General features: G+C 36.4%; 1 protein-coding gene across 1 annotated transcript in view; it reads left to right on the plus strand.

Annotated features, from left to right (window-relative positions):
• Positions 1-16,763, plus strand: part of CFAP47 (cilia and flagella associated protein 47) — a 138,669-nt gene that overhangs the window by 96,429 nt on the left and 25,477 nt on the right. Inside the window, exons 52-56 of the mRNA XM_053455984.1 lie at positions 1,787-1,884; positions 10,905-11,080; positions 11,621-11,728; positions 11,857-11,968; positions 14,715-14,819. Coding sequence (XP_053311959.1) covers positions 1,787-1,884; positions 10,905-11,080; positions 11,621-11,728; positions 11,857-11,968; positions 14,715-14,819 — 599 coding nt within the window. The remainder of the gene's footprint in view (positions 1-1,786; positions 1,885-10,904; positions 11,081-11,620; positions 11,729-11,856; positions 11,969-14,714; positions 14,820-16,763) is intronic.

The raw sequence follows: 16,763 nt of genomic DNA on the forward strand, positions 1-16,763 counted from the left end.
GAATAGCAAAGTGTTTTATTGGTTAGCCGAGAACTTTTACATCTTGGCTTTCAGTTTCTGTTACTTGTTACATTTGCTGATGAATAATAATGTCTACATATTAAGCAAAATCATTCTGACAACTACAGTAAGCATTGTGACCTCTGAATTTGGCATCAATATATCATAGAAAGTCAAAGCAACAATTACAGATCCATTAAGCATTGCGTAATTTGTTTGACATTTATAGAAGCTTTAATTTGCCTTAATTGTGATCGCAACCATGGTATTTACATTTCTAGATCTTTGCTTGTTCGTCTTTATATTGTTTAGTACACAATAGCAAATGTCTAATCGCATAACAATGAGCAGTTTTCTAGAGCAGTCCAGGTAAGCACATATCTAAAAACAAGAGTTGACTGATGAAAGATCAATTTTGAGTTAACTCTCATGGATTGACTCAGAATATATGAGAGTTACACGGAAGGGATCAATCACTGTTCCCTTCCTGACAACTTGATTCAACTGCTTTAAAATAGAGCTAAGATAACTTAACCATGCAATCCATATGGAACCGGCACACAATTTGTATCTTCTCCACACCTTCCATCATGCTGTGCAAAGGGCAGTGGAAAAACTCAACCGATAATGTATGGAAGGTAGTAAAATAATTGCATTACGTAATTGTTTGTTTCTTAAATAGTTGACAGATCACTGAAGCCAAAAGTACCTCTGTTGTTAAAACGTTGTAGCATTGCATTCTGAGGATGACATATTTATACAGCTGTGTTAGAGACGATACAGTCTTCTGTAGAAGTTACAAGTTTTAATTGGGCCAACAGAAAACTATGAAGCAGGGTGTTTTAAATGATTTTTGTATTTGTCCATTTAAAAAAAAAATAATATAACTGCACATCTTTTTTTATAATCTTTTCTTAAGCTACGAATATAAATAATGTGTTTAATACTGGTGTATACCCATACAATGCCTTTGCACATTACAAATATTCTTCCGTTATGTACTGGTATCCCTTGCAAGAAAATATAACTGTAGTCAAGGGTTTTGCATTATTTACCAGGGCCATACTGATGTTCTCATTTAGTGTAGGATGTGCCTTGTTTGCTGGTTCAAAAGTTCAATCCGTGATAAACCTTTGTATTATAATAACATAATTGCAGTTGTTTTTGTGTGAATCATGGTGTATATATATATGTAAAACCATCTTTATTTTCTTGCTCTCATTGTGTGCACACAGTTATATTAATATAGTATGCAGTCATAGACTACTGAACAACCTCCATCAATGCAGAATTTAACTGTGGTTGTATAAATTGTATGACTATGGAAACAACAATTTCATGTTCCCCTTGTATCTCTGTTATTTTTTAAGACAAAGGTTGGTAAACACATTGAATTCATAAACATACAGCAAGGTTAAGGATCAATTGATATTTCAATTTTACAGCACAATTGTCTGATAAGGATGACTCAAATTGGAATATATCTTTTTGATATTGTAACAGTCATGGAACTTTTGAATTTTTGTACCATTCTGAGTAATGCTAATGTATTCTTTGGTACATCCAAAAAAAACAATTAAATATCATGTGATGTGAAGAGTTTTGTTAAATATAAGTACCACAGGATATATTAGCTTAAAATTAATTTCCCAATGAAATAAGGGCAGTGTTGGTCTGTAATATTTAGGGACAATACAGCTTGTGTAGTTTAGTGTAGTTACTGGAGCTAGTTGCATGTAAATGATACATGTCATTGAAATAATCAACCTCTTTTATACCACCATAGGCAGGAAATCATCACCATACAGAGTATGGTTTTCGGTGGAAATAAACAGTAGGCCAGCTCCACCAGAAAGAACCATTCATGTGACTTGTGCTGTCTTGGTAAGTTCTTCCTTCCTTCCTAAAAAAGGACACAGGCAAGAAAAAATGTCATTGTATCGTCATGTGACATCAGTCGTGAAATTAAAGTTCTGTTAATATGTGATTTCCCATTCATTCCTTAATGCCAAATATACGTACAATGTTGATCCCAGTGGTGCAGGAGCATTATGAGTTCTTCACTACATTCTATTACCTGACATAAAATGTACAACTGTTTTATTGCAGTGTATGAGAGAGCAGATATGCTGTATCCATGAACAAACATACATAATCTATATTCTCCTGTAACAGAATCTAGCTGTAGGTGTACCTGAAAGGGGCATCTTCTGTTGGGTGTGCAGACAGTGAAGACCATGCTATAAAATTATAAACATGTATGTGTTGAGAGCTATGTCTAATTAAACCCATGACCAGTTTTAAAACATGTAATATGATAATCTTATCTAATTTCTCAAGCCCGAATCACCCTGTAGTAAACTACTCTTAATCAAGGTCTCACTTTCTGAAACAGAAGCAGGTGAGTAGGCTACATTCCCTTGCCTCTGAACGAATGTATTACTTTATTGTACATCCGTTCCTGGCAGATTTAAATGATTGCACTTGAAGTTTATTTATGCCACTTTTTTTTTTATATCTGTTTCGTGTCCCTTCTTTACTTGGTTTTCAGCATAACACTGATGCATTTTATCATATAACTCAATGGCATTTTGTTCTCCACTTACTCTAGTAGCATTTGCATGTATTACTGCAGTCATACTTCATTTTCATTCCAGAGCGTGTTTGTACAGTTGACGGTACATTAAAGCAAGGAGGATTCTGTTGCATTACATTGTTAATCGCATTGGCTTGTTGTGAATGCAAGCATTATGGAAGACAATAGCTAAACACAAATTGCTTACTGACATAAACATAAGTGTGAAAGTTTTAAATCAGCAAATAGACAAAGTGTGTTCCTATCCACACAGCAGATATGCAAAATTAATGGAAAGTATTATGTATTTATAACAGTATACAGATTATACCGGCACATATCCAAAAGCAGTATTACAGTACAGCATATGGATATAATAAATTGATAGCTGCTTATTTTGAGTATGTGGTTCTTTCATTGATATATTTATTTTTAGTAATATAAATCATGGGACCAGAAGACCATTCATTGGTTTCTATGGTGATTAGACCACCTTTCAAACATTACACCAGAATAATTTTATACAGTGACCCCAAGGTTTCTTAAAGTACATTTAGAAACCATGTGTTGCCAATGTCAACAGGACATGTACTGTATAGAAGCACACTGAGTATACAGTATATCAAAGTTAAATGTTGTATGGTATCATTTCGCAAGTGAGTGTATTTATTAAACGTTGAAACATTCTATTTCACCAACTTCACCGTACGTTATGAAGGATAGACCATGCTAAGTTTCTCCTGCTGAGCTGACCTTGTTGAGTTTCTCATGCAAGAAGGCCTGAGCTGGACCAGCATGATATATATTGATTATATATTATGTTTAATAATTGACAAGAAATTTCCCCACATAGCCTTCTTGTAGGAAATGGGGTCCCCACTTCATACTTCATAGTGAATGTTTAAGCTCACCTATTTAATATCTCATCTTCACATTACCTTGCGTAGTGATTAAATCCTACTATTCCATATTCACTTATTGCAAATTTCATTTAATTTTACATGACTACCATTTTCAGGCTGGATTCTATTACCTGAGATATACTTAGCAATAGTAATTCTAAATGTGAATAATGATCCTCCCATAGGCTGTGGTAGGAAAAGTAAAGATAGTAAAGATACAAAATGATAAAAGTTGTAGAAGGTAATAGAATCTCTAGCCCTTCATGACCTTTTCTAATAAACTCTGATCGGATGTCTCCTAGATGTAAATGGAATAAAGTCTGAGAAATGAATTCAGTAAATCAGCAATAAATGACACACTGATTAACAGACATAATTCAACATAAATATCATTAACATTTATCACCTTTAATATTCGAAACAAATCTGCTTGATGCATGATGTTAGTAATGTGTGGGTGGATGGGTGGACTTACAGAGAACGAGAGGTCATTTTGGGCTGTGTGGATATTTTTGTGGCAGGTATGGTATCTATTTTTATATCGTTATATGCTTACTTAAAATTCCACAGACATCATTTCTCAGCTCAGACATGCTCATTTCTATGCCCCCTTTTAAGGATTTTCTGTATAGGTTATTTTGGGGGAACATGGAGTAGACAGGATCCAGATAGAGAGCATGGTGTGAAAGATTCTAACACATTTAACATCTCTTCTAACCCCAATAATATAAAAGGCCCATATGTAATTACTGGTATAGGCAATAGTCAAAGATATGTAACCATTGTTAATAAATAAATGATCATTAAGAAATATATTAATAGGCTTCAGGGTTTCCTTGACCTTACATATGGAATGAAGGATTTGCTGAACAGGCATTCCATAGATAGGATAGTAACTTGCTAATGCATGGTATAGTTGTGACTGTAAAAGGGCATTACAATATGCGTACAGTGACCACCTAAAATAGGGTTTAGACGTGTAAAGACCTTATTGAGCATGTTTGAACACCCAATTGGGTGAAGACCAATAGACTGACATCATTATCTAAACCGCATATAAGCTAGGCATTTGTAAGACATGAGAGAGGCATGGGAAGAGAGGTTGAGGGAAGATGTACTTGCCATCCACGGACTCTTCACGTCCCGAACACTCCCTCCATCCTCAGGAATGCATAGGACAGATGCCATCAACTAAATTCCTCTCCAAGGTTTTGTAAGACTTGTTTTGTATTATTTTTGTTATCTACTTTTTATATTCTTCTTCATTTTTGTTCGTATTAAATGTTTTACCTTTGTTTGGATCTAAGTGACTGCCTTTTTTTTACGCAAATTCTCATATTTATGTGTTGTTCCCGATACGAAGTTTGTATTGGCCTTATATTTTTATTACACATGGAGTGGGTTTTCTGCCCAGTGTTATTTGGCTATTTATTATCGGGCATTTCCCTTGTCCTAGCCCTTTGGGCTGAATGATACCATCCCTGCATTGTCATTTACTGTGATAATGATGGCCCTGAACCATAAACGCCTAATGACTGATTACCATTAACCCTTTCCTTTTGCAATTCCCATTTGATGACAATTGTTTTACTCCTTGTTTTATTGCCTATATTTTTTATAGGATGATTGAGTCTCTATTTTATAAAGTCGTACATTTTGACCACTTCATAGGGATGCCACTTTAGATTGCACCTGTGGTTAGTGCGTAGTTTGTGGGATGTGTGTCTTTTTTTTCCCACATGGAATCACAGCGCAAACATGATAATTTTTTATTTTTTTTAAAACACCTTATCCGCAGCATGTTTTATAGAAAAAAATAATAATTGGACATTAAAGTCAGTGAAATTTAAGTGGTTCAGCTTCCCTAGTTCACAGCAGATCAGACAGTGGAACACCAATATGCTTTTCCAACTGTGCTGAAAACAACATTGACATTAAGGGGATGATAAAAGTAATAAACAAAGGAGAATGGGTTCCACTATGAATACAAATTCCCTCCATTTAAATGATTGATATCTATGTAATGAAGCAAGATAGAAATTGTAATAATCTCATGGTGATGAAGAAAAAAAAAAACCTTTAAATTTAATAGCTGTGCGTGTAAAATTTTCCTTTAGGCTTCCACTGTCAATTCTCAGACTAAGAATTGGTTTACAGCTCATCTTTCTATACATCAGATTTCATTGTAAAAATAAAATGTTATATTGTTATATTAGTGACCATGGGCGTTAACGAACAATAGCTGTTCTGTGAAAGCCACATCTGTAGAGATGCCCAACTTACTTTTAAAGGACATTTATTAAAATGGGGTCTTCACACAATTCTACATTAATTCCTGTTTTGCAGGTATATACCTTGACCCTCTCTTGTTTAGTGTTATGTCAGATTACATCTTCCTCAAGTAGTATTTGTATGGAAACTTTGGAACACTGTTCTGAGTTGAATTGAAGAGACCAGCGTGGTTCACATTCTGTGACTAAATTCCCAGTCAATGCCAGTTTATAGCTGTTCCATTCTCGCCCCCTCAACTTTTTAATGAAACTTCAGCACCCCTTGTGTCATCCTACTTTCACTTTGCTTATCAAACCACTCCGAGTTCTTTTCATCTTCTCCACACCGTCGATTCACTAGACAAGTGGATAATTTAAATGGATGGAACTTCTTTAGTCGAATTCCCCAAGGCTTTTGAAGCTTGGCTGTGCAGCTGTGCAAGATAATGGCATATAAAGTACAGGCACACCCACGAGGTATAAAAAGATGAGGTATTAAGCCAAGATACATATCTATACATCACACTTCCTCCCTAGAGGGGAATGTCATCATAGCAACAACTCTGAAAGCTGGCTTAATGTATGTATCTTCTGGAAAAGGAAGACAACTTTAGCAATACTGTTCATAAAAAAATATATATTTCAAGTGACACTTGCGAAATACCAGCTTACTTCCAAGGCAGTGAATAACAGATATTTTTTCTATAATAATAAAAAAATTGTCTACAAGCAACACTCTACACAAACATTTGTTTGACTCCCAAAAGACCCCAAAACTTAAAACCAAAATATTCCCAAATTGTTTCTCAGAAATGTGATCTGTGTATTAATCTACCAATTGATCTATATGTCTATCTACCGAGGCACACTTTGACCAGTGTTTAATATGTGCTTCTGTACATGAACAATTTGCTCAATACAGGTTGCTCAGGCAAACATCTTGGGATAGTTGTTCTCTACCACCTGGTAGGTCAACACGATGCTCTCCTTCATGCAGTCAAAAGATTTCAGGTCTGTTTGAAGCCTTAAAAAATATTCTCAATCCACATCTTCAAGACATGGTATTTTAGATGTATCATATAGCATATGATTTATTTTAGATTCTGTGAGTGCAATTAGCTATTGTGAAGCCAGTAGAATGGTGGACAACACCACTCATGGTTAGCAGATGGAGTGTTGTGTTCAAAAATGTAAACTACATTACAATAGATGTACTTTTGTATTTAAATTGCTTGCTAAAGTATCCAAACTAATATTTAGTGCTACATTTATAGCATCACCAACACTCTCACCAAAATTTTAAATAGATTGGTGGCATGTGGTATTTATAGTGAACAATTCTAGTGCAACTTTTTATTCTTACACCTTAGCAACTGTGGTCAGCTGTAACCACTTTGCATCAGAATTATTCTTTAAAAAATAACTTCTGTTATTTATTGAGTTAACATATGCACTAACCGCTCATATTCTACAGTCCTGCTCTGTGGGCAGTTTAACATCCATTTAAAATTAAAATGGCATATTCACATAGTACTGTGGGATGTCATATTATGTAAAAATAGCTAGATTTACTGACTCACAATTCACAAAGCCATTCCAAGGAGAAAGACTCAAGTCAATAACAGCAGACATTACAATGACAGAAGTGTTATCTGGAAAAGAATATACCAATGAATCTCTGTATCGCAGTCACTTTAAGGACATAGTTGAAGTAATATTGTCAATAAGTCAGAGACAAGCTTAACAAGACTAACTTTAAACCATAAACACCTCTCTCTCCTATAATAAATCTTATTTTTAACATAAAAATAAATGTATTAGCTGGGAGAAAACTTGTGCCAGAATATTGTAGATAGGATGGGGCTTTTTATGAGCTACCTTTCAACAGAGACACTTAAGTGCAGTTTAAAGGGGAGATGCCACATTCTAGATTTTCCCAATCCTAATTCTAACATCATAACAATAACATGTAAATTATATTTTTCTCTTTTTCTGTCATTATGATGTCACTTTTTTAAGTTAGCCCTCCTTTCTTTGTTTTAATGGCTTTATGGTGAAACTGGACATTAGAAAATATCACTTGCACTAGAGGCTCTTGCTCATTCTCTGCTTCACAATGAATTTTGGGGTGACATGTTATAGGCTTTTTTAGAATGCTGCCACCATTCTATTTAAACTATGTCATGTGTTACTTATAATACAGGCCACCGATGACAGGCCTCTTGGGTCATATCAGATTTATGAGACGTTGGCGATATCCCGGAATGTGAACCCTTTTCAGTTCCCCATGTTTCCCTACCTTTTTTTAGTATACGCATTGACTGAAATCTCGTAAACATGAAAATTGCATTTTGAAAACTCCCATGCACAAAATATCTGTAGATGCTGATCAAACAGCTGAGCCCCAATTAAATAACCAAACTAGCCTCACCTGGGGAATGAATGAATAAATAAAATCCACTAGGCAATGAAATGGATTTATGTGAATGAAAGCATTGTGACTTCTCTCCCATAGCGTAAAAAATTGTATGTATCACCTTTAAAGATAAATGATTCTTTGAGAGCTTATACCAGATCGAAACCGCTGTGTTGTAATGATAAAGCAAATTTTCGGAAGAATATCAAATTATCAGTAAACCTTACAGTAAAAAAGAAAATCCTTTATATATGCTCAGTCAGATATAGCATTATAAAGATGTAAGAGTCATAAAACATAATCCTTAACATAGTAATACAAATGACATCTTTTTTTTTAGTCTCCACCGCATCAAAACATAGGAACAACATAGCACAAGCCACAAAATCATTCTCACAATACCTTAGTACTGACATGAGAAATATAATATCCAGAGGTTTCTATCAATACATTTTTATCAATGGATATGTAAAAACCCTGCTTGTATCCATAATAAGGGGGTGATGGGGATTCTGGATGGCCACCTCAGGGGTTCAATGGCAACAGTATTTTACGACATGTTATATTTCTGTGTTACATACGTTTGCACATTTTGCACGTAGAACCATAAAATGTACCATATTGAACAGAGGCACTGTCTTCCTTTCTGTATGTATGGGCTAATTTTAATATGGACATGCTCAGCACTGATGGAATATGTGTCAGCCATAGACAGGGAGGTAGCAGATGAATTTGCTTTGTTCAGCACCTTTTTTGCAGCAAAAAGCTAGAAGGTACCTTTGCTTCCCTTTAGGACTTAATCACCATCCTGAAATTATAAACAGGTCAATAATTGTTCCAGCTATATAAGGGCTAGTCAACCAGTAACTCTCCAGTGTGATGTATATTATCTTTTACCCAAAAAGGAATGCTGTGCCAATATAAGGAAAGCCACTATTTCTTTCCATATATTCGTTTTTATATTCCCAAATACCTGGTCAAATACAAGTGTTTTAATTTGTAAACCTTGTTTAGGAATGTTGTTTTCAGAGAGATTACTGGTATGATTACCATTACCAGTCCAGAATGACTCATTGCACAAACATGAGTTTGGCATGCCAATCCTGGCCTAATGATTTGTCATAAAAGGCTTGACAGCCATAATGCTGATACAGTCAACACAAATCCATCAACACCGTCGTTTGCTCTACATGACTGGTTTTCATATCAAAACATTTGTCACTTACAAGCATACAATGTGTATGATGGACTTTGTGTGTTTTTATGTTTGTACCATTTGGCAACTTTCTTGTGCATCCAATATTCAGCAGTTTAATCGTTTGATTTATGTATTTTTTAATACACCACTGATTTGATGATGCCTGATCCAAAGAGAACATTAGAAGTTATAGATCTTAGAAATACAGATGCTGCATTATAAAGGGAAAAAGATATATCAATGGTTGTTTTAACTAATAGGTGGACCCATTAATTAGATGTATTAGATGGCTTGATCTTGGTTCTGTTTCTGTAGTAACAAATTTGCAGTTTCATGATACTGCCCTATGACAGTACGCACTTGATTCCTTTGTGTGAACATATGAATCCTTCATTTACATTAACTTTGCATGATTTTATGCATATGATAGGTGCAAGGTCCCTTGAAATTTTCATGATGTCCCCCTCGAATATGGATGTAAAGATTTTGCAGAATCCCCTATATACATTTCCCCACTCTAAAGTTATATACTTACCTTCACTCAGCTCCAGGGCTGGCTCAGCTATTACGGCAGGTGAGGGTATTCGGAATACTTTAATATGCATTCTTCCTTAGTGGAGCTGTTAGGGACGGTAAACTGTTCCTTTAAAAAAGGTTGGTGTTAGCAAATCTGGTAGTAAGTAAAAATATTCTATATAGGTGGGTTGATATTTTCAGGTAGATGATGTTGAAATGTTATAGAGTGCAGCATAGATCAGTGCATGTTTAGAGTCATCGCTAAGTCATATCTAGAAACTGTCCCAGAGTTTCAGAGTTTTAACACTGATCTGTGGGTGAATATCTTGAACAGTCAGGGGCTGCTTCCTATACAGTATACTCTGAGTAAATGATACTTGAGCACACCAATTGTTGCTTTTTTCAGTGGTAAAACACCCGACAAAAACTATGAAAATTATTATATGCCAAGAGGTATTCTAACATGTTCTATTGACCACCTGGACGCCCCCCCCCATCAGCAGGCGTGCTGTAATGGTGCTCGGCATTCGCACATTCCCTTCTGGTAGATGCCACTGTTGACACCCACCATAAGGTCACTGGAGGACAGGAGAGGCTCAGCAGGGCCTGTCTAGCTGGGATCTCTAATTGCTCCCCCTGCTGGCTGATTGCATGCATTTCGATCAGCAATCCAAGTTTGTGGAGCCCTGCTTGCTGATCACAGTGTGATCAGTGCTGGGAAGAGTGATAAAAAAAATTTCTCCCTCTTTTTTTTCTGAATGAAATATAAATAGAAATAAAAATGTCAAAACAATATACGGTATCTAGTGTACTAAAACCCCCAGCTAGTGAAGAAGTTAAGAAAGTTCTGGGGTATATCTATGATATGAGAAGCTGTGTGCCAGTGATTTAGCTGCTTAATTTAGTGGATTACCCTGTTTTTACCCTGTTATTCAGCAAAGATGTATATGTATTTACTGGCCCTGAATGTTCAAACTTACTTGGAGCTCAATTGTTTCTCATTTCCTATTTTTTTATGTCTATCCAGGAAACTGTTGGTATAGATGTTCCTATAAGCAATCCCATGAACGAAATCCTGCCTTTGCTTGTGTTGGTAAATGGAGATGGGCTTACAGGAGATACTAGTTTTACTCTACAAAGAAGAGAAACCTTTCCTTACAAGATAGAGTATTCCCCAACAAGAACAGGGATTACATTTGGAAGGTAAGTTAAAAGGCAGTAGATAAAGCTAAAATTCTGTTCGCTAAAAACAGAAAAAAAGAACACTACAAAGTTAAAGGACATGCACTTTTCCTCTCAACACAGATTACTGTTTACTAATGAAATCCCTTACAAGGCTATATATAAATTGTTCTACCTATACCCACACCATAATCTCTAACGATTCTGTAAAAAGTCATTAATTATTAAAAGTACAGTCTTCTGTTGTCTGCTAGTGTGGTGTGGTCTAGGATCATGTGTATTGCAGAAACCAACATCTCATCTCACTGTGCAGATGCATAGCTGAGCTTAAATGGGTAGAATTTTAACATGGGTTTTTAATATTTATATTGTTAACTTATTCACATTTTGGTTTATATGGTGTGTGCTGATATTATAAGTCTTGAGGAAAAAATGTGATGAGCCTAGAATGTACTACAAGCATAGAACAATTGACATTATTTGTATGAATTAGTAATCGAGAAAAACACTGTTGAATTAATCACATTATATTTGCTTTAATGTTCCATTTTTTTTTCTCAGTGTAATCTTCCAGTCTGATGTATGTGGAGAATTTTGGTATGAATTACAGTTAAAGTCAGAGAAACCACTTCCTACTACACTTCGCACCGTACCCTGTGAACTGGGAAAGTTAGTAGACATTTTATGTTTTCTGAGTTAGGAAATACCGGTGTGAGGTGTGCATGCAAACGTTTTTGGGTGACATTCCCATTTCAACAAAATTTTTACTAAACTTTTTTCTTTTATAATACCTGCAGATGGACGCGAGTATATATTCCGCTGCATAATCCTACACAGGATATCTTGGAGTTACAAGCTGTCAATAGCAATCCTGAGAATTTCTTAGTGGAAGTTGACCCAAACAAGCCTGTAAGAGTTTTTGTATTGCCAAAGCAATTCGAGGCAAAATGTGTGTTTTTATGTATATATAATAGAATTGTCACCATGGGAATTGTCAGTCGCTCAAGGCGTGTCTTAATGTAAGGTCCAATCACAGTGCACAAGTCCACTGTTGCCTTACCTGTTCCTCTGCTGCCCAATGCTCCCTGCAGCCTCCCTCCTGCCCCTCAGCTCACTCACTTGTTTTCCCACCCCCTTCCTGTCCTCTCTCTGCTCTTGCTTGCGTCCTGTAGCATCTGTCTGTTGTGACTTGCTGCCTTCCTTTTCCCTGTGCTCTGACCTGTCCCTTCCTGTCCCCTCTGCTCTGACCCATCCTCTCCTGCTTCCTTGTGCTCTAACCTGCCCCTCAGCCTCCCCTTTTGATCCTCCCATCCGCTTCCTTCTCCCACAGACTGCTCTGACCTCCCTTCTTCAGTGACCCTCAGCCCTGACTTGCCTTATCCCTCTTCTGACCCACCATCTAGCTCAGATCTGCCCTTTTCTGCCCTGACCATGAAAGAAGGTGAAAAAGGGGAGGGAAGGAAAAAGGAAAGAAAACATTTTCATAATGGGCATATTCACTAGTATATTTATACACACTGGAGCTACCCGGAGCAGCTTATCAAGTGGCAGGGCTAACCCCAAACAATATTGATTGGGAGGGAAAGTGGTTGAGGAGTTGGAATAGCTAAACACCATAATCGGAGAAAAAAAAGACAGAAGAGAAGCAGTACTTGTGCAGTGAAGCCATTTGATTTAAATTCAACACTATCTCCTATTTCAGTAATACATATGAGAGCCATTTAAAGAGTAACACATGGTAGGAAGGATAAAATGAACCCTGCTACCAGGTTAACGACATTTAGCTACTCTTTGCCACTTTAGAAAGCACATATTTCTATTTGCGATATATTTAACAGAACTAGCCAATGGAGAATGTTTAATATTAAAAATAAGAGTATATGAGAAAAGGTGTGATTTTACTTAATAAAAGAAACAATGATGAAAGATGACAGTCCACATGCAAGATGTATTGAGACTTGAATAGTCTCCCTCGCAGAAATCCTCACATTTGTACATATTCTCCCAAGGGTATCTTGAGCAGAGCTTGCTACAAAAGCTACTACCCTTTACAGTTTATCAACATGGGAATAAAATAAATATATTTTGAAAATCACTTTAAGTGCGGAACCTCCTCTGGAAAGAGTTAAATAAACAGCCTTTCAGTGTTGAAGAAAGTCAATGACTTGAAATAAAATCCATCCATTTATTTATTCATAAGGTTTCCCATGATTTCAGTGTGCATTCAAATAAGATAGATGGCTAAATATTTGAAAGGAACGGAAATCACTCACGTTGATCTTTAACAAAAGCTACATTTCCAAGTATTGATTACAAGCAGGATGGATTTGATCCCCAATAGGACCTATTGCCGTCACCCTGTTGGTGCGCTTCCTAGCTGCTGTCTAAAACCAGACAAGCTATTGGTGTAAAATCCCCATGAAATACATTTCTGAGTCTTATAGCCTGAAATTATGTGAATGGGATTCATGTTTGTTATCTTGGCTATACAGTTCTCGGTGAATGCACTTTTGTTTCATGAGCAATTAACATAGAAATAGATTTGAATTAATTATCTTGACTTCTAACTGCAAGTGAACTGTCCAGAGAGTTAAAAATATCCCCAGTGCAGCATGATTTGACTAATTTATTAAAGACGGTCTAAATGTCATCAGCCAGAAGCCCTCAACAATGCAAGGACCCTTTTAAAAGTCACTTCAGTTCATTTACATTTCTCCGGTTTAAGTCAGGGATTATATATGCAGGACAATACTTGCGTTGGAGCTAGACTGCAGGATTTTGGGGGGGGGGGGCGGCAAATTAGAGAATGATCTCATTGCAGCATTGACTACAAATACCTTTATTCCTTGCCAACCTTATTTTCCCATTAAGCGCACGTTGGAGTCCGGTTGCGTGAACTCCAGTGCATTTTACTGCATGTGTTTTGGGCTGATGAAGTTTCACCTCTGTCTGTACATTGATCAGACATCGGTAACTCTATAATACAATTATATATGTATAAAAAAAAAAGACTTCGGAAAAAATAACATCAATCAATTTGATAGACTGTTGGCTCAACATGAACAAAGTTCCGCGTCTGCTTTGTCAAGATTTAATGCAGTTCCGCTGTACATCACTTCCATCACGCTGGCTTTCAGCTAATTACATTACGTTGGCGTACAGACTAATACTTTGCCATTCGGTGAACCCTTAAAAATATGACAAAATTGTCCCTAAATAATGAGAAATGATGCTTTTATTTATAGACATACCCTGTTAATGGGGTAATAATAACAGCTCAAGTGTGATGTTTAGTTTAAAATAATATATGACAGGTGTGGGTGCACATCAGTTTAATTTAACTTTCAATATCACCCTGCAATAAACCAGAGTAGAAAATGAATCATGCGTGCTTTGCCTGCATCCAAGGAACCTTTCGGCCGTTTCCGCAATCTACATAGCCCTGCAAATAACCCAGAGTCCTGTGACTGCTAATAAACATTTTTTACAGTTGTTTACGTTATCATGTTTAATAGTCCGTGAACGCCCAGAGTGGAGAAAGTGGAACACATTAATCAGCATAACATCAGCACTGCTGCCAGCACGTACAGACTTTGGTTATGGTCAAAGCTATTGATTACCATCTCTGCTTGCTTTCATTTTTGTTTCTGTACAGATATTGGTGCCACCGCAAACCACCAGTGAAGTGGCTGTAAAGTTTTGCCCATCTGCCCTTGGCAAAGGAAATCATAGGGCATCCGTATCCTTTAAAAACCCGCAGGTAAGTCTTTCTACAATGAAAAAAAAAGGGTGGTTACAGAATATTATCTGGTATTCAGTGTATGTATGTATGTGTATGTGTGTATGTGTATATATATATATATATATATATATATATATATATATATGTATAGTTGGATAGAGAGATATAGATGTCGTACTCTACAAGGTTTAATGTGTTACCTATACATTATAAGGTTTCTTTGGCATTTCATTGCTGTGAATATTCGCAATAATGTGGTTACACAATTTAGAAAAAAAACGTTGACCTGATCTCTGGTTAGAAACAAGCATTAACTTGTCCTCCCCTCAGGACACATCTTTAATTGGATTAAGAGGCCTCTGTGATCCCAAAACCTTCTGTAACTTGACATCTTTTTCTATGTTGGCCCAATTAAATGTATCAACTTTATCTAAAGACTCTGCCTACTCGTCATAAGGTTTTAATAACATAATCCATAGGTGAAACCTCACGGTGTTATTGTGCCACGCAACATTGTGTGGCCCGATTACTCCACCATGTCTATAAATGTACTTAAGTATGTCAACGTGTGCTTGGAAAACAAAAGGTTTATGACAGGACACAGTAAGAACTGACACAGGACCTGTGTTCTGGCCTTGACATATGTCTGGGTGCCTCCATTCTCAGAATTAACCTTCCTTTTTCCTTTTAGCTGATGGTCGTCCCTCACAACCTTTTCAGCGTGAGCCCATGACCTTTAGCTTGTTTTGTGCCATTTACTTTCACATCATTTGATTGTTTCTCCCTCCCCATCATTCTCTCTGCTGTACAGTCTTTTACCAGACTGACAATGACCTACTATAGGCAGCTAATTACAGGAAAATTGAAAGCACAACAAATGTTACGTACGTGCTCAAAGGCCAAAGGAGAATTATCCTTTAGCAGCGCCACAAAGATTCTTTAAAACGTCTGGTGCTTGTGAAGCAACTTATAACCTTAGAGAATAATGGCATTGATTTTCCTCCCTTGATTTCACTGATTAAATATATCTGAACTGACAACTCAGTTTAAACTATCTCATAGCTGGGTAGCTGACTAATCTAAAAATCAACTAATGGTAGAGCTTCTAGGATATGCTTTAACTGTTTCTGATTGTGCTTGTTTGCTGAATTGGGAGAGGCATTATGTGCTTCATTTGTTCCTGTGTTTAAACTACTTAAAGAATCCTTCAGAAAATATGGGATTCTTGACTGTCCCAACATCGCTTCTGAAATTTTAAAATCGAATGCATTGGAATAAATATGAAAACCTATGAAGTCCAACAAACGTTCCATTTAATTTTTTATGACATTTAAATGCCTACAGATAGACTAACGTTGTTACTAGGCTAATGTTCTTTCCTAAGCATATATGCCTTGTTGCTTGTGTGCAGTTAAATTATTACAGTTCAATGCTAGTGAGCCCGAGGCAAAGATAGCTTTAGGGTAATTGTTGCCATGTGATAAATAAAATGAATCGTCAAACCCTTCCTTCAGATCAGATCCTATGTTGCTTAAGAGATGCTGCTGTTTTTCAGGGTAACACTATGTGTGTACATTTATTGGATCATAACATAGCCTTGAGCCTGAATTTTCAACACATGCTATGCCACTAAGTAATGTTTAAATGTATGAAGCAGACCAATGCCAGACGTATATCCCTAATGACTTTAATAAATCATACATATATAATCACATACAGAATAACACTGGAGTGCTTATGTGGTATGCGCAGATCCAATCTGTCTGAGAAGGACCTCTGCGTGTGAACTGTCATTGGGAATTAGTAACCATTTTAACAATGCTAAACACAGGCATTACTGCGTGCACTAAGAATTAGGTATTCATAGCTTCAGATAATGTTCTCATTTGCAAGTTCTTATAAGGAAAGGCATGACTCACTAGGCCTTAATGCGAATATGTCACCTAAAATGGAGCGTAGCAC

This window comes from Spea bombifrons, chromosome 2 (assembly GCF_027358695.1).
Source record: "Spea bombifrons isolate aSpeBom1 chromosome 2, aSpeBom1.2.pri, whole genome shotgun sequence".
NCBI classification, from domain to species: domain Eukaryota; kingdom Metazoa; phylum Chordata; class Amphibia; order Anura; family Pelobatidae; genus Spea; species Spea bombifrons.